The 24,203-nt window shown below is 41.5% G+C and overlaps 1 protein-coding gene across 4 annotated transcripts in view; it reads right to left on the bottom strand.

The window, feature by feature from the left end:
* The window catches only part of LOC131693429 (SOX domain-containing protein dichaete), a 260,576-nt gene that overhangs the window by 154,650 nt on the left and 81,723 nt on the right, over window positions 1–24,203 (bottom strand). For 2 of the 4 annotated variants that reach the window (XM_058981229.1, XM_058981230.1), the window contains exons 2-3: window positions 22,232–22,603; window positions 21,953–22,149 (exon numbers count right to left, since the gene is read on the bottom strand). In XM_058981229.1, coding sequence (XP_058837212.1) covers window positions 21,953–22,149; window positions 22,232–22,500 — 466 coding nt within the window. In that variant the 5' untranslated portion in view covers window positions 22,501–22,603. The remainder of the gene's footprint in view (window positions 1–21,952; window positions 22,150–22,231; window positions 22,604–24,203) is intronic. The other 2 variants (XM_058981231.1, XM_058981232.1) reach the window with 2 other exon arrangements.

Here is a 24,203-nt window from a genome sequence, read left to right as displayed (position 1 = left end):
AGTATAAACTATACAAATAGATCACTTTATTGCTTTTTATTTAATTATTCCTTGATTTCTTTTCTTTCTACTATATATTTCAAGTATGAGAGAAATGCATGGTGCGACCGAAAAAGCGTGAGGGGGAAAAGCCCCCCCTTGCCCCTTAGGTTGCTACGGCTCTGTCGCCAGCAAATATTAAAATCCTATGAGATGAAATCCGATATAATTAAAGTTACATCGGGGTTCCTCAAGCTTCACACTTAGGATCTCTTCTTTTCATTTTATATGTAAACGATATTACTCTTATTTAAAAAAAAACCTGTTTTAATCCACCTATCGGTGCAATTGTGCCTTTCTCATTTATCCAAACTATGATTCAATAACTGGTTATGTTCAATGTAATTGTGGAAATGCCAATTACATTCTTATTTTTCTTATCACGTATCCCACGACTACCACGAAAGTAGACACTTTAAACAAAAAAACTATAGGGGAGACCGGGGCTAGTTTGCGGTGTCTTTAGTTTCAATTTTTTGCCGCTTTGATATAGATAGATCTTGCAAAATAGAACATGTGGCTGTTGCCTGAATTTTATCTTTGTCTTTGTTTTTATAGACAAAAATGTGTGACGCGGAAACCCACCAATTTACCCCAGCCCCGGGGTAAGTTGGCGGTGCGTATGAATACGTCAGACAAAGGAGATTCTATTATATCAAAGGTTCGTGCTGAATGTCTTTTCAATAAAATTGTATATTAATCTACAATTGCCAATATATTTCAGTCTCAATACCTCGGCATTTTACTTTAACGCGTATTCCGTATTCAAAAGCATATTTTCGAAATTCTTCAGGCGATTGGCCGAAGTATATATCTCCTGCATTGACGAGATACACAAAGTTTTACTTTGGAGTGAATTCTAAAAATAAAAATGTTTGATGATTATATTTGCACTATAAATAGTAGCGCAAACTTGCCCCGCGTGCGTCACCGCCAACTTACTCCAACCGCATATTTAAAAAAAATCTATTTAAAAAATAACTTTAATTCATGGATAGATTTAATATCTATACGGATACTGAAAGCTCTTTTTACGCACTATAGCAAAATTAAAGCAATTGGGAAATAGATTTAAAATCACCCTAAATAAAACAAAGTGTTTAAAATTTAAAAAAATTGCTTGGTATGCTCGAAAACACAATATCGCCCACAACTTTTACAAAACAAAATGCTTAAAAAACCACATTGGATGATGGGTTTCACATAACTTGAGCTACACAATGAGAGGCAACTCTATATGCCTAATAGAAACGAAGACAAAGAGATTCCGCCAACTTACCCCAACAACCAACTAGCCCCGGACATGAGTTCAATGTTCATGTGATTATATTTTGAAATGTTGGTGGAATGGGTTTGGAAGTGGAGCGGGTGGGGTTTTTTTTTTTTTTTACAATGGAGAAGACCTTTATGTCCTAGCCCAGTACACGTGCTAACGGTAGGGTCCAATCTACCACACGGGGTGCACTGGGGCGTGTCGGACTCGAATGGTGACCAGCCATTAATACCGACTAAACTCCATTGGGCTCCGCCATCATTCCTCCCAGGAACTACCTCTCGGTATTACTTCTGGGGGGATGGCTGTACTAAATGTACTCATTCACTCTCACTCACGCGATCATACATCCTGTATGAGGCTTACTTGGGTGCTCTCTCAATCACACTTTGATTCACTCTCAAACACTCCCACATGAGGCTGACTTTTGTGCTCACCTTTTACGTTCCATGCGAGGCTGACTTGTGTGCTCACCTTACTCATTCCTTGCTAGGCTGACTTTTGTGCTAGCCTCTACCAACCTGTGAGGCTGACTTTTATGCTCACCCTTAACATGCAATGTGAGACTGACTTGGATGCTCACCCTTTCACTCCTGTGCCACGCCATGAGGCATCGATAGCTTAGTTCCAACATACTACGCTACGACCCTCCCGTCTTGGCATGAGGCAGTCCACTTATACGCCTATACACTCACTCTTCTGTCTTGCTTCGGGGTGGCTGGGTTTACCCCTTACGCGGTTGCCATTCGCTGCGCCAACCTACCTCGGCATGAACAGACCATTCACTCTCTTATTTTGCGCTTGGCCTTGTTCGCTCCAGCTAACCAATCACTAGTTAGCCGTGCCCGCCGTCTGTTGCTCGGTTCGCCAGATTACCTGTAGCCTACTGGCAATCTGGATGGTAGCAGCCGAGACTGCGTTCCACTTCTCCACCGTTTGACACATCCGCTGAATAAGGGTATCCGGGGTTGTGTCCCAGCCACAGACGTCAAGCATTACTCTTCTTTCGACGTCGAACCGATGACATACGAACAGTATGTGTTCGGCAGTTTCATCTACACCTGGGCAGTCCGGGCAGACTGGGACCTCCGCGTGCCCGAACCTGTGGAGGTACTGACGGAAACAGCCATGGCCTGACAGGAATTGTGTCAGGTGGAAGTGAACTTCCCCATGGGGTCTTCCCAACCAGCTCGATATGCTAGGTATCAGCCGGTGGGTCCACCTACCTTTCGAGGAGTTGTCCCACTCACGCTGCCATCTGGCGACCGAGGTCACCCTGGTGCGCTCGCGGGCTCCCGTATTTCCACCTAGCTCAAAGCACTCCTCATCTTCCCGAATGACCAGCCCGACTGGCATCATGCTCGCTATCACGCAGGATGCATCGTGTGATACCGTGCGGTAGGCAGATATCACTCTGAGGCACATCACGCGGTAGGTGCTCTCCAGTTTCTGTAGGTAACTGGTTACCCTCAGTGCTCTTGACCATGACGGGCCGCCGTACCTGAGGATAGATACAGCAACGCCTGCCAGTAACCTACGTCTACTGGCGCACACCTTTGAGCTGTTGGACATCATTCTCGATAGTGCCGCAACAGCAGTCGACGCTCTCTTGCACGTATAGTCGACATGGCTGCCGAAGGTCAGCTTGTCGTCTATAATGACTCCGAGAGACTTCAGACTTCGCTGTGAAGTGATCGCGACTTCTCCCACATGGATAACTGCATGTTGTGCCGACTTGCGGTTGTTGACGATAACTACCTCCGTCTTATGATGAGCGAGCTCCAGGCCTCTCGCGCTCATCCATTCCTCCACCGTGCTAATCGCGTGTTCTGCGGTTAGTTCTACCTCAGGAATTGACTCCCCGTAGACCTCCAAGGTTACATCGTCAGCAAAGCCGACGATCTTGACCCCAGGAGGGAACTTCAGTCTCAGAACCCCGTCATACATGAGGTTCCATAGCACCGGGCCTAGGATCGAGCCCTGCGGGACTCCGGCGGTAATCGGAACCCTTTTCTGACCGGCATCGGTCTCGTATATCAGTACGCGGTTTTGGAAGTAACTTTCCAGGATCCGGTACAGACCCACCGGTAGGCTAAGCCGGTGTAACGAGAGCGCGATGGCATCCCAGCTTGCGCTGTTAAATGCGTTCTTCACGTCAAGTGTCACTAACGCACAGTATCGAATACCTCGCCTTTTTCGTTGGATCGCTATCTCGGCAGTATTTATCACTGAGTTGAGAGCGTCCACTGTGGACTTACCCTTCCGAAAGCCAAACTGGTTGCTTGACAGACCGTCCGTACCTTCCGCGTACGGGGTGAGCCTGTTGAGGATGATCCTCTCAAGCAGTTTGCCAGTCGTGTCTATCAGACAGATTGGTCTGTACGCCGATGGGTCGCCTGGCGGCTTCCCGGGCTTCGGCAACAGCACCAATTTCTGCCTTTTCCATCTATCGGGGAAACGGCACTCGTCAAGGCATCTCTGCATAGCTAGCCTGAACATGTTCGGGTTCGCTATGATCGCTGCCTTGAGAGCGTTGTTTGGAACTCCATCCGGCCCTGGAGCTTTGTTCATTGCTAGGGATTTAGCCACTGCGAGTAGTTCTTCGTTCGTCACTGGAGCCACCATTTCGACCGTGCCCGCACTGTCTCGTAGTGCAAGTGGCCAGGGGCTTGTGGCTCGAGACGGGAAGAGTACTTCGATAATCGTTGCCAACCGGTCCGGAGACCGTTCTGGGGGTGAGGAGCCCCCTTTGGTCTTGGCCATCACAATCCGGTAGGCGTCACCCCACGGATTCGCGTTGGCACTCTCACACAGGTTGTCGAAACACGCTCTCTTGCTGCTTTTAATAGCCTTGTTAAGGGCTAATTTCGCAGCTCGAAACACTTCACGGCGGTTCTCTCTTGCATCCTCGGTGCGAGCTCTTTGCATCCTACGTCTAGCTCTGAGGCAGGCTGACCGTAGAGCTGCAATCTCGGCACTCCACCAGTATACCGGGCATCTACCGTTTCTTGGCAGTGTTTTTCTCGGCATAGTGGCGTCGCACGCGCGTGATAGAACAGCTACCAGCGCATCCCCGCTTAGACTGTCGGTGTTGGCCTCCAGTCCCAGGGCCGCGGTGAAAGCTTCGCTGTCAAAGTGATTGGACTTCCACCCGCGTACCTGACAGGGATCTATCGCCCTCGGATGCTGCACACCATAGTTGATCTTAAAGCGGATTGCTAAATGATCGCTATGGGTGTAGCCTTCGTCTACCCTCCATTCCATGCCTGGAGCCAGACTCGGGCTGGCAAAGGTCAAATCAATCCACGCCTCCACTCCGTTTCTACGGAATGTACTAGCGGAGCCATCATTAGCTAGCACAGTATCGAGTTTCGCAAACGCTTCCATTAGCGCTTGACCCCTGCTATTTGTACAGCGGCTGCCCCACTCCACTGCCCAAGCGTTGAAGTCTCCCGCTATTACTACCGGTTTCCGGCCCACGAGGTCTGACGAGAGCCTGTCGATCATCTGGTAGAACTGTTCTATTGGCCACCTTGGTGGGGCGTAGCAGCTGCAATAGAACACACCATTGATCTTGGCAATCGCCACACCCTCGGCGGAGGGGTGTATTACCTCTTGAACCGGGAACCTTCCCGTTGTACAGATTGCCACCATTCCAGACCCGTCCGACACCCAATTGCCGTTGCCGGCAGGGATGCTGTACGGGTCTGATAAGAGGGCGACATCTGTCCTCGACTCCGAGACCGACTGCCACAGCAGTGGGCTGCTGCACAATGGTTAAGATTTAGCTGTGTGACTCTCACGGCTTCTTCTTATTTAACTCGCCGAAGGGACACGAAGGTCCGCCCATAGCATGTTTATGGGCTTGCTTCTTAGCGGTGCAGATAAGGCACTTATATGCCTTAGTGCACCCCCGCTCTTTATGCCCCTCCTCGCCGCAGCGACGACATAGCTTGCTCCTATCAATGCCTTTGCATTCGTATGCTTTATGGGGCACCGATAGCACCTGTCCACTGAAGGCGGCTGGGGTATACTAATAGGGCATACCGACCAGCCGATCTTCAGCTTCCCTTTCTCGGTTACCTTTTTGGCATCCGCATTCAGTAGCCTGAGGTAGGCTACTTGGGTGCCAGAGGGTCCGTCCCTCAATCGCACAGAGGCCCGCTCGATCGTGACGCCGCAGTGCTCCTTGACGGCTGCGACGACGTCTTCTGCGGTCGTGAACTCGTCCAAGTGCTTGCACTGGAGAGTTGTTTCCGCACCTAGCGACCTGATTTGGGCGCCCTCACCAAGGACCTCTTGGGCCAAGGCCTTATATACTGCACTTGATTGTGCGCCTCGCTTCAGCACCAGGAGCATCTCTCCCGTGTTGGTGCGTCTTACGCTACGCACATCCTGCCCAAGGGCCGAGAGGCTTTCGGCCGCCTTCATCGATTTAAGAACATCGGCGTATTTGTCCTTGTCGGTTTTTAACCACAAGGCTTCGCCTCTGTCCTTGGCCTTCCTCGCAGGCCGCGGTACCTCCGGTTTCGGTGCCGGCTTTTTCTTGGTGACCAGCGTCCAGGGGTTTGAGCCCCCCTGCCCCGGTCGTGCCGGGTTGCTGGTACCATCGCTCTCCACAGCGAGGTCACTCTCGCCCTCGCTTACCTCACCCAGGCGGCGTTTGACCTTGACGGTTGCACGCCGAGTGGTGTCGGTTTTGGCACCCTCGCCTGGCGACTTCCTAGGGCGCTTCGCATTCGATGCCGTCTTGCGATTGCCCTTTTCTTTTCCCTTCGAGGGGAACTCGGTCGCCGCTCCGATCGACGTGGCTGCTCCGTAGAAGGTAAAGGCCACTGTCTGTGAACCTCTATCGACCTTCTCTCTTTCCTCCCTATTGGAGGCCACTGTTTGGGTTTCTCTGTCGGGCCACTCCCGACATTCCACCCTCTCAACATATGCCTGCTGTTCCTGTCTTGCGACACGAACAGCTTTCCGGAGCTCCAGGAGGCTCAACTTCAACTCCTTGGCTATATTCTGCTTTCCGCTAGCGAAGTCGATTATAGAATCGAGTTGCTTCGCTACTTTGCGCATCGCAGATATTGGCCCCTCCGATGCATTGGTAGGGTTATTGCCTACCGCCGCTGGGGGGTCACTGGTGCTTTCGGATGCAGCACTCATCGCTCCACTACCCTCCCCACGGGGGGGAGACCTCGCCAAACCACCTCTTGCGAAGGGGTTTGGCTCCTCCGTCTGTTTGTTTTTATTTTTGTTTATCTCCATGTATAGTCCCACGAGTAGCGCGAGAAATATATGTCCGCCACGCCAGAGCTCCGCATTAGCGTGGTAAGGGACGCTTACTGTGGGGGTTGCCCTGGTACCCCACAGGCTCCGTTAACGATCGAGCATCTTTTTCACCCCCTCGATCACTCATCCCTCGGCACGGGTCGCTTCACGCCTTGGAATTGGGGTTATGCCCTACCTTGCTTTACGTGGTGATCTCGGCCCGGATCATCACAACCATCCTCCTTTACCAGGGCTTTGGACCTGTAGCTCTGGTTCTCAATAGTTCCATGTACGTATGTTATTACAGACATGCTACTATTGGGATCCGTCATTCGCTAGCGGAGTTTGGAGCGGGTGGGGGTTTAGTAGAGTGGAAGTGTAGGATGCGTCAGATATCCTTCATCTTATTTCGGTATACGGGGTGGATGAAGGAAATGCGGATGTGAGGGTGACCCAAAGGGAGAGGAGTGATGAAGGAGCGTGGTGTGAAGGCAAGCGTGGGGGGGGGGGTGTTGATTGGCGACACAGTACTCAACCGCAAATGTTGCCTTCATTTGAGACTTGGTTTGAGAACATCGGTTCAGTCATCACCGAAGAACCGATATGACTTAAATTGTGGAATATGCCTGGAATCCGGGACTTCCGGAATCGTCGATAGTAGACAATATATCCAAAGAATGTTTGATTGGCAATCAGTGATCTAGGCGTGCGAATCGAAGTAATTTGGTGACCATTTCAATAGCTTTTAGCGTCTGCGGTGTTACGATTGTACCGATTTATATGGGAAATTCCAGTGTATGCTTACTAACACCCCTGTAACTCCGGAAGCAAGAGTCAGAACCGAATGAAATTCAGCAGCAGTCAATGGCATTACTATATATTTCATTTGAAATCAAGTTCGTAAAAATACCGATCGACGAACTGAATCGAATGGTATACGACACTCGGCCCTCCGGGCCTCGGTTGAAAAGTCGATTTTTTCAGTGATTGCATAGCCTTTCTTTATATGAGTAAGGCAAAACGAAGAAAATGATATATTATACATTTCTTTTGTTCGCATTTCTACCTGCTAAAATTGCGATCAAACGCGTGTGGTACGTTCTAAGGTGGAAAAAGTAAGTGTAACGTTCTACGAATCGCTGGCGAAATCAGCAGAGTTTGGTGCAAATTTCGACATCCTCTTCGTTCGAACATTTTATAGACATTTTTTTACTCATTTCGATTTAGCACTTAAAACCTACACACCAAAAAATAATGAAATTTAAACGACATGTAAATCAATACGAATGTAAACATACAACGATTGAATCCAAAATTTGATTGAAAATTACGTAAAAATCAATTGGAGCATCAAACAGCATACAATTTTACACTTTCGTTTGTGTAATATTACATGTAATTTATTTTACAACAATATTCGAGTAATAATACATTGAAGTGCATTGGCTTTCCGTTTAAAGAAACTGTAATTTTCAATCCACGTGTAAAATTATAATAAAATTCGTTGAAGAAAGCACGACAAGTCGTGTGTATTTGTGGTGGAACTCAATTTTACATTTATATTCATGCTCCAAATATGTGCATGAAAATAAACTTAAAATTACAAAATATTTTTATCTGTGTAGCATATTGTAGCACCGTCAAGGATTGTCACATTCGGCTGGCGCATAAACATTTTTATATCTAAACTATTCATTGTTTTAGCGAGAGTAATTGTAACTTGTGAATAAACAATAAAAATCAAATTCAATATCAATAATTTTTCATTAAACTTTAGCCTTTCTTGTGACAAAGAACGTGTCTTTAGGATTTTTAGATTCTATTGTCTAAGATTTGAAATAGTTGTCATTAAGAACTTTTCGAAACTTCATTCAGTTTTAATGACTATCTCAAGTCATTGGAAAGCAAAGATTTATGAAATAATTTTTAAAGCCCCTCCCGAAGCGAAATATTAGCTACTGGCATGTCCTCAGCAAATAAATTATAAGAAAAGATACAAATGTGTGTATACAATCCATCTCCCACTGACCGGCAGTGATTTTATGGAAGAAACCTGTCTGCATCTATTTAATGATGTATTTGGTATTATCCAGAGATGTAGACTAGAGTGGCTCGCGGTTGTATGGGAAAACTTCAAAATGATTTAAATTAGCGGGCACAGCACTTTTTGAGTACCTTTTGTGGTCCCAAATGCCTGTGCAAAATATGGTAGCGGTTGGTTGTTTCCCGGGTTTGCGCATTGCGTTCAAAGTTTGTATGGGATTTTATATGGGAAAATCAATTATTTTGCATTTACGTTAATATAGATATTTCACTGAATATGTAAAACCAGCTGTATAAAACTATAGGTCAAACCTTGGTTAACAACTTTGTCGGAGACGGTAACTAGCTACAAGTTTCCAAAAATAGTTATAACGATTTTAAAACTTATGGTAAAATCCAAATGCAGAAATTGATTACGTTTTCCAACACTGCCGGTGCACCACCGACATAGACATTAAAAACTTAAAAAAACATTTACAATATTTAGGATTTACACCTACAAATTTATGTGTTGTTTTTGCTTGAGGCAAAAACTAACTCAGGTCTGGAAATTGCTTGTGGCAAAAACTAACTCAGGTTGGATTTTAACCTGAAGTATATTTCTGGTTCGCCAACATTACCTCTGTTTTGCGTGAACCCAACTCAATTTCATCAAAAAACGCTTGTTTGAAGTAACTATCCTGGTTTCCTTCCTAGATTCTCAAACGAAAATGTCAGTAGAAGCAATTCCGAGACTTCAAGGAATCTAAGGATATGCATTTTTTTTTTTAAATTCTGACTCTGAACGGCTAAGAAATAGGGTTTCAAAATATGTAAAACTTATAAACTGTTGTTCCATTTTAAATGAGATAACAGATAACAGAGTCCTTAAATTGTAGCACTCAAACACGCAAGATTATTTTTTTTAATTCCGCGGTATAAACCTGCGTTGAAGATGTGCTCCTTATGTTATACTAAACTATCTAAAAGGGAACTGGGGAGTACACAAGCCTCCCTCTTCTTTTTATTTCATGACGTCTATGTTATTCAGCAGTTTATTCTGAAAATTTCATTCAAAGATACCAAGTGTCTGCGTGGACTATATTCTCATTTATTTAAGTTTAAAGTATCGGTGTCGTGGTGTACTGACAGTGTTAGAAGAAATAATGAATTTCTGCATTTGGATTGAACCATAAGTTTTAAAATCGTTATAACTATTTTTTTTAAACTCGTAGCTAGTTACCGGTTTCGACAAAGTTGTTAACCAAGGTTTATAGTTTTATAAAGCTGGTTTTTCATATTGAATGAAATAGCGATCTTTATTAACGTAAATGCAAAATAATTGGTTTCCCCATATAAAATTCCATACAAACTTTGAACGCAATGCGCAAACCCGGGAAGCAACCGGCCGCTCCCAAACTTTGCACAGGCATTTGGGACCACAAAAGGAACTCAAAAAGTGCTGTGCTGAAAAACGTCATATTCGAGCCACTCTAATGTACACATGTTAGCCTTGGAGCAGACCCATTCAAAGAGTGCCTGTTCACACATGTGCATTCTGAGGTTGCGTTCAGTAAAAATATATTTTTTGAGGCTGGCACATATTTACAATAAGAAAAATATTTGAATAAAATATATAAACATTAAAAAATAACATAAAATAATCTCACCAGCTCTTGCTCTCAATAAATTAGGGTGGATGAAATCTCTTCCATCATTAACCAGTGAAATCGATGCATCTACTAGTCATTTTAAGATGGCGCTACGCGAACGAATGGGCGCATTTTGGCGACTAGATTCGCGCACGTGCATAGAAGTTAGAATGTGACTACCCTATTAAGGTTTTCTTTATGTCGATTAAAACTAGTATGGATGTGTATTCTTGCACTCCGACAATTAGCCGAGAAACATCATGTCAATTTATACTGGGTTCCAGGCCATTGTGAAGTTGCACGAAACGAAAAAGCCGATGAGATAGCAAGCGCTTATTTTGTCGGACCAGAATCATTAGGTGGGATCTCAAAATAGAACTGAAAAAGTAGAAATTGAAGACTATAACAACAATTGGAGTGTCATAGCTGAACTACGACAATCAAAGAAATTTATCCCACCCAACGAAAATAAAGCCTGGAGTTGCTCAGACTAAAAAAATCAATGGATCATGACAGGACTACTGGACAAGGTCCGCGTAAATATAGTCTTAGGGAAATTGGTAAGCTGAAAGTGAAAGTGAAACACCAAAGCATCCGCTCTGCAAATGCAGTGCATTGATACAACGCAGGCTAAGAGTCCTCAATAAAGGTACAGTGGAGTCTTTTGAACTGCAAATCCCAACTAGGTAGTAAACTTCATACGAAGTGGTGCGCCTAACTGGGAAAAGTGTGAATCTCAATAATGATAATCAATCATGAATAGCGATTTATCACAGTAGATAGAACGCTTAGATTAAAAACGCTTTTAATCCACCTAACAGTGTGACATTTCTTATAACTCTTATCACTCTTCGGATATTATATCGTTTGAGAACATTTAGAACTTGATGCTTCGCGATGTTTTTGATAACAGATACTACATGGGATAGTGGCAGGACTCAGAGAATCGCTCAAATCAGCATAGGACAACATCAGTGCTAGAAATCTCAAACCAAATCAATGGGAAAGCGAAAAAATGGCCCATAAAATAGACATACAAACGAATTATTGCTAATGTTCTGTTAATAAAATATCTAAATTCCTCAATCAAGTGTGGTGGGAAAACTGAATTTTCCTAAAGGGGTTATGTATATTGTACTGAGCCAAAAAAATCGAATTTTGTTTTTTTGAATCGATTTGAAGTTTATACTTTACTCAAATTTCCAACGCGACTGAGAACTAAGTAATCAACGCTTTTTCTTGAAAAAAAAAAGACTTGGTTTTATTTCCTATTAAAGAACTATTGTGTTTTTACATCCTAGATTGCATGATTCAGTGATCGAAACCCAAAACTTCATGAAGTATGTGAAATTATTAAATTAAAATTTGTGTTTGCTATTGAAATTGACAAAATGGTAGTATATATAGTATATAGTCCCTTTGGCGATTGTTTACTTTTTCGGTCCCACCTATCAGCATTGAAGTATCGCCCTTACGTTTTTTTTACAATACCAATTTTACAATTGGTGGGGGTTTGGTGAAAATCGATCTTACTGTCCAAACGGCATAAGTCCGAAACCGTAATTTTTGAAGTTTTAAAATTATGCAGAATTAATTTTTCAGAAAATAGTAACAGAGTTCGTGTCTTTAGCGAATTTGTTGAGACTTTACTGTAATCATGAATATTAACCTGAGAAAATTCACCATAAATACTTCTTGGACGATATACAGTCAAAATTATTTTATCAAATGATGCGCTGTTTAACGTTTGTTAAACTCATCGGAGATACTAAACCTCCGAAATTGGCGGTTTCAAAATGATGTTATCTTGACCTTAAATTACTGTTTTTGAACATTTGACCTATACATACAGTTGGTCATACAACAAAAATCAAATTCTCATCAAAATCGATCAGGACCTGCTAGAGTCGAATGGAAATCGTCATTTTTCATAAATTTCTCTCTACATTCGGAAAGTGTTATCCTCGTTATTGAACATATTACGTTTTCGTCTCAACTCGACGCATTCCCAAAATAAAAACCTGTTTTAATCCACCTAGTGGTGCAATTGTGCTTTTCTCATTTTTCCAGGCGACGATTCCATGTTCAATACAATGGTGGAAATGAACATTACATGTTCAGTACGATTTGTACATGCGTACAATGGATCGACAGCCACGATCTTGAGATATTATGTGATACTGAAACATCGCTTGAAACCAGCGGCGGATCATGAAGAAAGATCCGGGAGTTCCGGGTCCTGCCGAAAATTTTCAACTTGTTAAGAAATTTTAAACTAGTTTTAATTTTAAAGTAGCAACCCCTCACTGCATACTCCCTCCGGGCCGGTATGATTGACGATTTTTGGAGTGATTGCATAACCTTTCTATATGAGAAAGGCAAAAATGTACCAAAGTCCAAAAAAATCATTTTTTGTCAAACATTATTTTTTCGAGTTTACATCAAATCTCAATGTTTCATGCATTTTAAAGTCATTTGACATCAAAAATACAAATTTGATTTTGAATTTTTTTCATTTCAGTTTATATGGGAATTTGCTGTGTGATTGCACTCTTCAACTCGTAACTTCAGAACCGGAAGTCCAATCAATAAAAAAATCAATAGCAGCCGATGGGAAGGTTGTATCTTTCATTTGAGACTAACTTTGTGCAAATCGATCCAGCCATCTCTGATTAACAGAGGTCACATTTTTTCCACATACACACATACATACACACACAGACATTTTCCGATCTCGACGAACTGAATCGATTGGCATATGACACTCGGCCCTCCCGGTCGGGATTAGATTGACGAATGTTAGAGTGAATGAGAAAGGCAAAAACATTTTTAGCAAATGTTGAAATTTATGCATTTTTTTGGTGAGCAGTTCTATTTTTTTTTTTATAATTGATAAATTTATTTAGGCCCAAATGCGGTAGCTCGACGAGGCCGATTGTTTGTTTTTTTACAATGAATAAAAAAAAACAGCTACATTAAATTTTTGGTCTCGTTCAGGCGCAGCTTTCTGCTGCGTGTTGAGATCCTTTTTCTAGGTGGCGAAATATTGCCAATGTTGTCCACTGCAAGTTGAGGTTCATTTCGTTTGTCTTCTTTCGCGTTATCGTTCACGTCCTCATCCGTACTACTTTCCTGCTGCTCGCAGTCGGATGTTCCAGTTTGTGTTTTACTCTTAAGGGTCGTTTTAGTATGTTCGTTATCGGCATTCGTTTCGTTGTTGTTGTTGCTGGTTGTTGGTGCTTGATCCGAAGATGTTGGTTTTGCAGCTGTTAGTGGTTTAGCGTAAGATGGTTCTGGGCTGATTTCAGTTGGATTGGTTAAGTTTTCCTTAACAGTTTCTACGCAAGGTTTTCCGAGGTGCACCTTCTTCGTGCAGAACTGGCACGTAGGAATTTGCCCTGGGTACGTGACTAGTGATGTTTGATGAATGAGAACATCGTCACTTCCTAACGCTGTGACGGTTATGTATGAGGGAATTGGCTTGGTCACACGCATTCTCACCACACGAACACCGTCAGGGATGCCCGGGAAAAAATTCTTCCAAGTCTCATGTGTAACGGAGTCTACTTCTCCGTATTTTTGCAAGCATTTTTTAATCGCGCTGTCAGGGGTACGCGTAGCCAAATCATGGACACGAACTTCTACAGCGCCGTTCTCGATGTATACGGGAATGCTATATTTAACATTGCCGCATTCGGCGGTGTGCTGCATGTTGTTTCGCGAGGTGAATGACTCAGCTTGGTTAATGTTATTGAACGAAATCAGCACGCAATGTTTGATATGATGCATTTGTAGGGTTTTCACTTCAGCCAGATTGAGTTTCATCTGCACTTTTAATAACTGTTCCACTTCCCGAATGGCTGGTCTTATGGGGCATTTCGAAAAATCAACAGCAACACAGTTCGGCCGTATCTGGGTTGCTTTTTGCTGGGCACCGTCACTCATCACTAAATCGCACAGTAGGTATAGGCTATTGTTATATGGACTGCTTGTGTGATAGGCACCGATTGATTTTTAGGTAGAATTGGCCGCTTCACTTGCGCGGGACGATTTTTTGCTTCTGCTCAGGGCGAGATGTGAAGACAAAACCGAGCAGTTCTATGTTTCATAGACATTAAATCAATTTTAACTTCGCTTTCTATTAAATAAAGACCCTTATTACAGTACATCTCTACAAAAGCAACCTCAATTTGAAAAGAAATCTGAGGATTATGATTGATTACAGAACTCTGGAATTTTCTATTGGAATGTTTTCTGGCAGGAATTTGATATTGATGCTATTAGACAACTGTGAAATCAAGACCAATAGATCAGTTACATATCAGGACCCTATTCCGACAATTTATCAAAAGTCCTCATGATGTTTACAACAGGTTATCAATGTACGGATCAGATAATTGTTATTGTAATATTGAATTAAATCAGTCAGTATCAATAAATTTTCAACTTCAATCCATTTTTTTTGTATGGTGGGGGGGGAGGAGTTTTATGGTGTTAAACCCCAAAACCTTCTCTTGGCTACGCCGTTGCTTGGAGTTATTTACTTCGCTTTCATTTTTCGATATGTTTCAGATCGATCAGATGGTTATAAGTTAGAAAAATTGCAGTCAGAAGGTTCGTACAAATGAACATTTTTGCACTGATAAGTTATCAAGTTCCTTCCACACAACTTGGAAGTGTTCGGTGACTGTACAACAACAACAAGCCATAACTTTTAAAGTATTCAAAACAGATATTTGAAGTCTTCAGTAAAGTTATTCGCAAAAGTAAGAGCTACAAATTTGCTGAAGACATCATTTCGATATAATCACTTCCACGAAAATTTGTGAAAATATCTCACTCATAGGAGGATTAAGCAGCAAAAGCACAATACCAAAAGAAAGGGCATATTGCCTCCATTAAATTCTCCGAAGATACTATTGACCTAAAATAAGACGTTTTGACGTTAATAATAGATTACATGTTTTTGGTCATATTTCTGGTAATGGGAAATGATAAAAATCTTTCGTCCGCATTTAATGTTAAATATCTCTTTTGATAATTTGTTTATTTGTTTATTTGTTTATTTGTTTGGTATAATTTCATCTGACATAGATTGTCTTAATGAAAACTTAAAACTAAAGGTTAAAACTAATCAAAAATTTAAACATTACGAACAACACGAAAATTATCAAGTACTCGTTGACGAAACACATTAGTCGACACATTAAAATCAAAGAGATCAGCAAGTTCGTTGAATCTCGAGCAAACGAATCGAAGTGGGTCGTGCTGTCCGTACTGTGTATTTCGTGACTCCAGGAACAAGAAGTTACGACGACGAAGTTGTCTCTCAGGAGCGTACAAATTAAGCCGAGTAAGCAGAGCAGAGCTGTCAATATCGCCTGTGAGTAGCTTTGCAGCGAATAATCCCTGTGAGGTGATCCTTCGTACCTCCAGCGACTCGATGTCTAACAGACGGCAGCGTTCCTCGTATGGCGGCAAGTTAATTGGGTCACGCCACGGCAGAAACCGCAAAGCGTACTTTACGAATTTTCGTTGAACACCTTCAATCCTGGCGATCCAGTTTGCATGGTAAGGGCTCCATATTACGGCATTGGATTCCAGCAATGAGCGTACAAGCGAGCAGTACAATGATTTTAAACAAAATGGATCACGAAACTCCCTAGCAATTTTAAAGATGAAACCCAATTGTCGGTTGGCTTTTGACAGGATATCGTCATAGTGGAGTCTGAAGGTCATTTCACGATCTAAAGAAACGCCAAGATCCTTAACACATTCTGTCCTAGTAAGAGAGCAGCCACAGATTTGGTAATCATAAATAATGGGCAGAGTTTTCCGATGGAAGGAAATTATGCTGCATTTTGCAATACTTAAGCCCATAAAGTTTTTTGTGCACCATTCCTCAAACAGATGCAACATTCTTTGTAACTCCAGGCAGTCGAGAAGGCATTTAATTATTTTAAAGATTTTCGTATCGTCTGCATAAAACAGACGACAGTCCGATGGTAGTAGCGATGCGACATCGTTTATAAAAATTGAAAACAGTAGCGGACCGAGGTTGCTGCCTTGTGGAACTCCCGACCGGTTTGTGAACGATTCAGAAGTTGTCGAGCCGATTCGGACCTGTACAGAACGGTTTGTCAGATATGATCTGAACCAAGCAACACTAAACGCTGAGATGCCGAGTCGCTGCAATTTTCCTAGGAGTATTCCATGATCCACTCGATCGAATGCTGCTTTAAGATCCATATACGCCGTATCTATTTGCCACCCAGCATCCATGTTCCGCAAACAGTTCGAGGTAAACTGCATAAGGTTAGTGGATACGGAGCGCTTTGGGTAAAAGCCATGTTGTTCACTATCAATATAACTTTTACAGCTGGCGAACAGAGTGTCGTTCACGATTATTTCGAATAACTTTGAGCAGGCACACAAAGAAGTAATTCCACGATAATTAGAAACATTGCGTTTGTCACCTTTTTTTAGAACTGGAAATAAGTGGGAAAATTTCCAGCGTGCAGGGAACTCACATTGCTGAACCGAGAGATTAAACAGCATAGCCAGCGGATTACAGAGAGTGAGTGCACATCGCTTTAGCACGGATGACGGTATACCATCAGGGCCAGCAGCAAAGGATAACTTCAATTTTTGCATGGCAGTCGATACCATGCTTTCAGTTATATGCGGAATACTGTAGTCAAACACGTCACGTGGCATTTCCCGAATAGCTTCTTCAATCTGCATCGAGGTGGCGGAACTATCGTGGAATACCTGCTTAAAATGTTCTGCGAACAAATTGCACTTTTCGCTTTCGTTGCAGGCAGTTGCATTTTCCAAAAACATGGAGCGAGGCAGGCCAGTTTCCTTTCGCTTTGAGTTGACGAACGACCAAAACAGTTTGGGGTTACGACGAAGGTTGTCTTCTGTACGCTTCACATGTCGATTGTAGAGGTAGTGGTTGTAGTGACGATACCGGTTGCTTGTGATGTTCAACTGTTGTTTAAAATAGGGTGAACGAGAACTGCAATATTTCCGAAGGGCAGCCGATCGTGCTCGCTTGAGCGCACGTAATCGTCGATTCGACCACGGTGGTTTTTGCGGGGGTGGTTTAGCTGGAACAACACTTAAGACAGCATTCTCCACAATGGCGCTGAAATGTTCTACTGCCTCATCAATGCAGGTAGACGATTCAATGAAGTGCCAATTGATGATAGATAACATAGCATTCAATGTGGCGTAATCGGCTCGGCGAAAGCGTAATCGGCTCGGCGAAATAACTCGATTTCAACAAGCTATAGCGTGTTCGAAAGGTATTCGTTAAAGCTGTCTAAAAACATATAAATTGTTAATCTATATTGTCAATTTCGGCAGAAAATTTAAAAAAAAACTGCAAAAAACGCCATTTTTACACAATCAAACATTCATATCTTGGAAACTAAACATCAGAATCAAAAACAAATTAGTATCGTTTTTACTATTTTTAGTTCTTTCATTTAAAATTGGTTTGGATAAGATCGGTTCAGCCATTGCTGAGAAACACGAATGAGAGTTTGTCCGTTACGTACACACACAGACACACACAGACACTGTCCCAAATCGTCGAGCTGAGTCGATTGGTATATAAGACTCGACCCTCCGGGCCTCGGAAAATATCTTGAAAGTTTGAGCGAATTCTATACATTTCTTTTATAAGAAATGTAAAAAGGTACATACCAGAATAGATCTAAATTCTGGTCGCAGTGATTCGTCTCCTACAAAAAAAACTCGTTTCGGTGCCCGGATATACCGGTATTACTAGTAATGAATGGACCAGCGAATTGACCAGAGCAGGCGCAGATGTTGACTTTGTTGGTCCTGCGCCTGATTTGCCAATTTCAACAAGTCTGATAAAGGAAACGATGCATTCTTGGGTTTCAACCGAGCATTGCAACTATTGGCGCAATCCACAAATTTGTCGTCAATCAAAAGCTTTTTTTGGAAAAACGGTGCCCAGTTATTTCGAAAAACCTCTTACACTTTTTGTAACAACACTGTGGCTTTCTGATCAGGTCTTTAACCGGCCACTTGGAACTCAATTACAATGTGGCTACTTTAGTCATTTTCATGTGATCTTTGCGAATCTGACTTCGGAATTTCATATCATCTGATATGCAACTGCCAAGCAGTAACGCAATTGCGATTTCGAATTTGCAGCTGTCCTTACATAGACAAAACTGTATTTGGGGACTAATGCTTAGTAACATACTAAAAATTTTAGTAAATTTTAGTAAAATCCAGTGCGGTAAAGGAGCTTTAGGCTTATTCGTAGTCGATTTGAACTATTTGTGCGTTTAACTTAACTGCTGTTTTTTGTGCTGTTAAATTTCCCACCCTTCTAACTCTACTTCCCCTTCCTCCTTGACCTTTTCTTCCACTCAGAAAAACAATGAGCAGACACGGTAAGGCACAAATCCCCGACCACATACGGAGAACGTGCCAATATATTCTGATTCCTGAAACCATATTTTTTTGCTTACAGAAAACATGTCAAAACTTTGCGCGACCATTAATTTGTTTATATCTTTTAAAAAAATGTTCCGCTTTAGTTTTATTATTTTAATATGCATTGATGTCCACCGAGTGAGTATCTTGTTGAGTCTCGCGTAAAACGAATATGTTTGTTTTAATTAGTTTGTGTTCTATAAAGCATGATGACTTTTAACCCTAAAAATGCTAGGGGCTTCAGAGGACCGACTACTTACAGTTATCTAGTTTCAGTGAACTTGTAATTTGAAATACAAATGATCGAGCGTTTTCGAGCTTTCGATTCTCTCATTGCAGTGGCGTAGCCAGGGAGGGGGAGGGGGGGGTTTGGGGGTTAAAACCCCCCCAAACCAAAATTAATTGGATTGAAAAAAAATTGATGCTGACGAATTTAATTTAATATTCCACAAAATATTTTTGGAAAAATATTCTCTGATCACTACATTGAGAACTGTGTTTAAAGCGTCATGAGAACTTTTGGAAAATTATGGGAAGGGGATCTTGTAACTTATCTCTTAGCCAAAATCCCATAGTTGTCAAATTACTTCAATGTAAAATAAAATAACTGTCTGAATTATTATGAGCTCATTTTTGGAAAGATACTTCAAAATATGGATTAGAGACAATTTTTCGAATGGGAATCTAAATTTGAATAGGTTGATTGCATATAAAACATAAGCTTGTTTACCGAAAACTTACATATATTTCAAATTTGCTGAAAATGTATTTTTTTAGATTGTGTAGAGTTTAGACAACAATTCAATATGGTTAACAACAAGAATAACATTTCAGAAACTAGTTGAAAGCTGATGTAATTTTGTCTCTAGCAGGTCAGGATCGGTTTTATGAGCATTGGATTTTTGATGTATTATCAACTATATGAATAGCCTCTTAGCAGGATGCAATGAATGGTGTACTAAAATTTTGTGTGCTACGTACTAGTACTGCAAGTTGTGAGATTGACTAATGAAGAAAAGTAAAATTAATGCTCGATAAATTTTTAACGGTCACGATCACATTCATTCGAAACTGCCAAATTTCGATGTTAAGTAACATTGAAGAATTTCAAAACGTAAAACTGTTCATCTGCTGATAGAATAATTTTGACGGTTAATCCTCCTAGAAGTAATTATAGACAAGAATTACTCTTCAACCAAATTTGGGTCGAGACTTAATGTCTCCAGCAAAGTTTTCGAAAGTGCTATTTCAAACAACTTTGTCAAAGACATAAATATCCCACATATTCAGAGTATCGAAATATAGTAGTAGGAAACCTTTACAACAAGCTATTCTGAAATTACTGTATTTGATAAATCTCTTCTGCGGTAATTAAATAATAAATTCACATTGCGTTCAAGGTGCCTTTGAAGCTTACAAAAAAAATTAGGGAACTGGATATAAAACAAATAATTCCCAGATATTAAAAGGACTCAAAAACACAAAGAGTGATTCCATTTTCCAGCATCAATTCGGCGCAAGCTTAGTCCGCCCACCAAGTTAGTGTCGGATTCTGATGAGATGAAGTCGAAACGCAAGTTTCAGTTCCATCCATCCATAATTTAGTTATAGGTTTTGTGTTCTCAACTCGCAATAATTGTTTCAAACAATTTTATCCGTAGCGCAGAAAAAAATAGTTTTCACCTAAATTTTTCTTCACTAAGAAGAAATATAGCAGGCCCAGTCCATTTAAATCCCTATATGTTGAATTCATGTAGCCTTCATATTTTCAACAAAATTGTTTGAAATGACATTATCAAAAACTTTGCTGAAGGCACCATGTCTCTTAATATTTTTGAAAAATTAATTCACCATAATTACCTCTATGAGAGTTAATCACTAAAATTTCTATATCAAAGCAGGCGCTGTTTTATGTTGATAACTTCCCGAAGTTGTCAAACCTTCAAAGTCAAGGATTATTATATTAGGTGATCTTGAACGTTGAAAATTTTTTAGATCATTTATCCCACTTTAAAAGATCGTAGTTTTTGACTCCATTGACATATTATACAAGAAAATAATCTATAGAGGTTTGGAAACTGTTCCATGTTGATCCTTCTTGTTTGTAGACTGGAATGACATCTGTTTGACTACTTATGTTTTTGAGTTTTCAATAATTTATCAAACTCTTTAATATTAGCGTTTTTTCAAAAAATTTGCGATTTTCATCAAAACCCCCTCCAAACCAAATTTCTGGCTACGCCACTGTCTCATTGATAAAACAACAAAATATAGGTTTTTTATATAATTGAGTCTTAGGAGCGACGGTTCTTGAAGTCACAATTTCAGCTTGTCTTTTTGAGGGTTAAAATACCGAATACTTTTAATAGGCTTGAACCTTCTGCTAACTCTCCAGAATAAGAAAAAAAAAAACCTATTCACCTCTGGCCAAATCACTTTAGGTAACTATCAGCTCATAATGAATGGCACCCAAATCAAGAACCCAATTTATATCAAACCCAAAAATACGGAATCCACTCTATAAATCACGACTATCGATTTTCTACTAACTTTTCCGTGGCTCAAATTCGATTGTTGTTTTCTGTCGAACGCAACATAAATTTTACAAAACTCGACCATCCGAGGGGAAGCAAAAACGTTCGTATATTTACATCATCATCATCACCAACAACATCAATTTTGTATGTTTTCACCTTCAGAATGGATTATGTATATTTTTGTCCCGTCCCATGCTACCGACCGACCAACAACAACGACGACGACGGTCGTGTATTGAAATGACAGCCCGGTGTATTGTGCGAGCCAAACAAATAATTGAACCGGGCGTGGGCGAAATCGAGAGTGAACGGTAGCTGACTGAGCAATACCACCTCGTTTTCCACCACCCCAAAATAGAAGGAATAAAACCTGGCAGTGCGAGCGAAATATTGACGAGGGAATATGCTGGTGCTTTACATATCCGCACAACAATGGATATCTCGAGCAGAATCGAAATTTTCGATTTTCTCCGCTCCACTTGGCAAAGGCTGAATCCGGTGGAGAAAAAATAGTACAAAACTTCTAGGTTTTTGTACCTTTTGTGAGTGCACCCTCTCGACAATATGGATTAGAAGCCGCCGAATCGAAGAAAAATATTGTAACCGATTTCTATTGTGTTGGCTGGCTACAGGGTAACGAGGAAAATCGATTCCTTGTACAGGTTTTAAAGCTAGGGACTTACCGAGTCGTTTGGAGATCTCCGAGTTGTGCATTTTTGGGTTGTCCTGGGCGATCTTTCGCCGCTGCAGCCGGGACCACACCATGAAGGCATTCATCGGGCGTTTGATGTGCTCCTCGGCGGGCTTCTTCATCATCGTTTGCCCCAGCAGGCTGTAATAGTAGGGAGAACTTTGGACTGTTACGTAGGGCTGCTTGTTCCTTTTCGGGATCAAAACGGATGGTCAAAAAAGGGGGTTCAACAAAGTTGGGAAAGGTGCGATGTCTCCGGAACTCAACTCACCCGTTGCTGTTACCGGTTCCGTTCAGCAGTCCTCCCACGTTCTGGTGCAGGTTGGCGGCCGCCGCAACGGCATGTGCCGTCGTCGAACCACTCTGGGAACTGTGCAGCGCATTCACAGATGACGCCGCATGCAGATTCTGGGTGTGCAGATTAAGTGAGTTCAGTGCGGCGTGTGATGATTGATTCGTGAGATTCTGCGAGGTCGGTATCGACAGCGGATGGGACAACGATAAGCCCGGTATCGACAGTGACGGTATCCGATCCATCATGTTTGGAAGCGTGTTGTCCGGCTCGCAGTGCTCGCGCGGAGTTTGATTTACCACCGAGTCTGCCGCTGGATCGGCAGATTATTCTTTCGCGGTTGTAAACTTTCTGAAAAGATGAAAAGTAGATGGGAATTTTTGATGTATTTAGATTGTGCGGAACAGCGGGATTGAATGATAGATTTTTAAGACCCGCAGCGAGAGGACGGATGATGGGCGAGAAATAGAATCGGCGTTGCCGACGCCGGAAACAACAATACACAGCACAGCCGTACGAAAAGAGCAATTTTACCGAACAGCATGGCTCACAGAAATGGTTGATTATCTCGGTGGCTACTCCTGCTGATGTAGCTGCTGCTGCTGCTGTTGTTGTTGCTGTTGCCTGAAGATCTATTGCCGCTTTTTGATTTGCGCCGAAAATGGGGATTTAAATTGTTGCCACCGGGGGGTCTTTCATAGTCGCTGCTACTTGTGTTTCCCATTTGTGAACTCCGAGGGATGGTATAAAGTTTTGTGTTATGCCTGTGTGTGGAAAACACATGGTCATGATGACATCGGTTTAGAATTGTGTTTGGGATAATTCCACTCCACTGAATAGAAACGGCACTCATCTACTGTGAGGGCTTTTGAAAATGATCAAAATGTTGTTTGACTGAAATCATTCTTTATTCTACCAGCCAGTTCTTTTATAACAATTTGTATTATGTTCCAAGCATGTCTTGTGTGGTAAACACAGCACCGGGTGGTGGAGGAAGGTGTATATATTTAGTCGTCATCTCGTTTTACTGTGAATATTTTTTTTTAGCCGAAAATGCACAATTTTGAAAAAAAATACTCGTTGAAGAGTTTTTATGAAATTTCATTTTATCCCTGGAAGAATTTCACAGAAAAGATGGGTATATTATTATAAATGAATTTTCAACTTAAAATATTATTAATATTATTTAATATTCATTATTTATTATTTATTTTTTATTATTTATTATTTATTATTTATTATTTATTATTTATTATTTATTATTTATTATTTATTATTTATTATTTATTATTTATTATTTATTATTTATTATTTATTATTAATTATTTATTATTTATTATTTATTATTTATTATTTATTATTTATTATTTAGGGGAACCCGGGGCTACTCAGACCTATCTAAGCAAATTACACTTTTATGAGGATAGATGTGAAAAAAATTAGTGGTCAAAAATCCTAATTGTTAGTTTGAAACCTCAGCTACATTTTGGTGACATAAGTGGTTCATTTTCACCACTCCATCGGAGCGCTAGGCGACGATTTACAAACCTCTACGTTTTCCAATCCTTTTACAATGTAGGGGTAATTCGGACCTCCCTACGAAGCAATTCCACCCGTGATTTTTTTTAATTTTTTTACAATGGAATTAAATATATCCATGAAATATATTCATAAGAGGAACTCCTTTCGAAAAAAAAAATTGCGTTAGAAAAATATAATCTGGTTAGTCACAGCTATCGATCGGCGCATCACGTATTTTCTTTGCTGTGGCGTGTCCAATGGTGTGCATAGCCGTAAGCCGCTGAACGGTGGTTGATGGAATAGGGGGTCCGAATAGCCCCGTACGTTCATTTCGCACAAAAGTGGTGAGTGTCTTGAAAATATCTGTGGTTTCACCCAAACAAAAATCATTCCATTAAATAGAACCCTCAAGCTTTCCAAAACACTTATC

The sequence above is a fragment of the Topomyia yanbarensis genome, chromosome 3 (genome assembly GCF_030247195.1).
Source record: "Topomyia yanbarensis strain Yona2022 chromosome 3, ASM3024719v1, whole genome shotgun sequence".
In the NCBI taxonomy this organism is placed as follows: Eukaryota; Metazoa; Arthropoda; class Insecta; order Diptera; family Culicidae; genus Topomyia; species Topomyia yanbarensis.
This window is presented reverse-complemented; position numbering and strand designations above follow the sequence as displayed.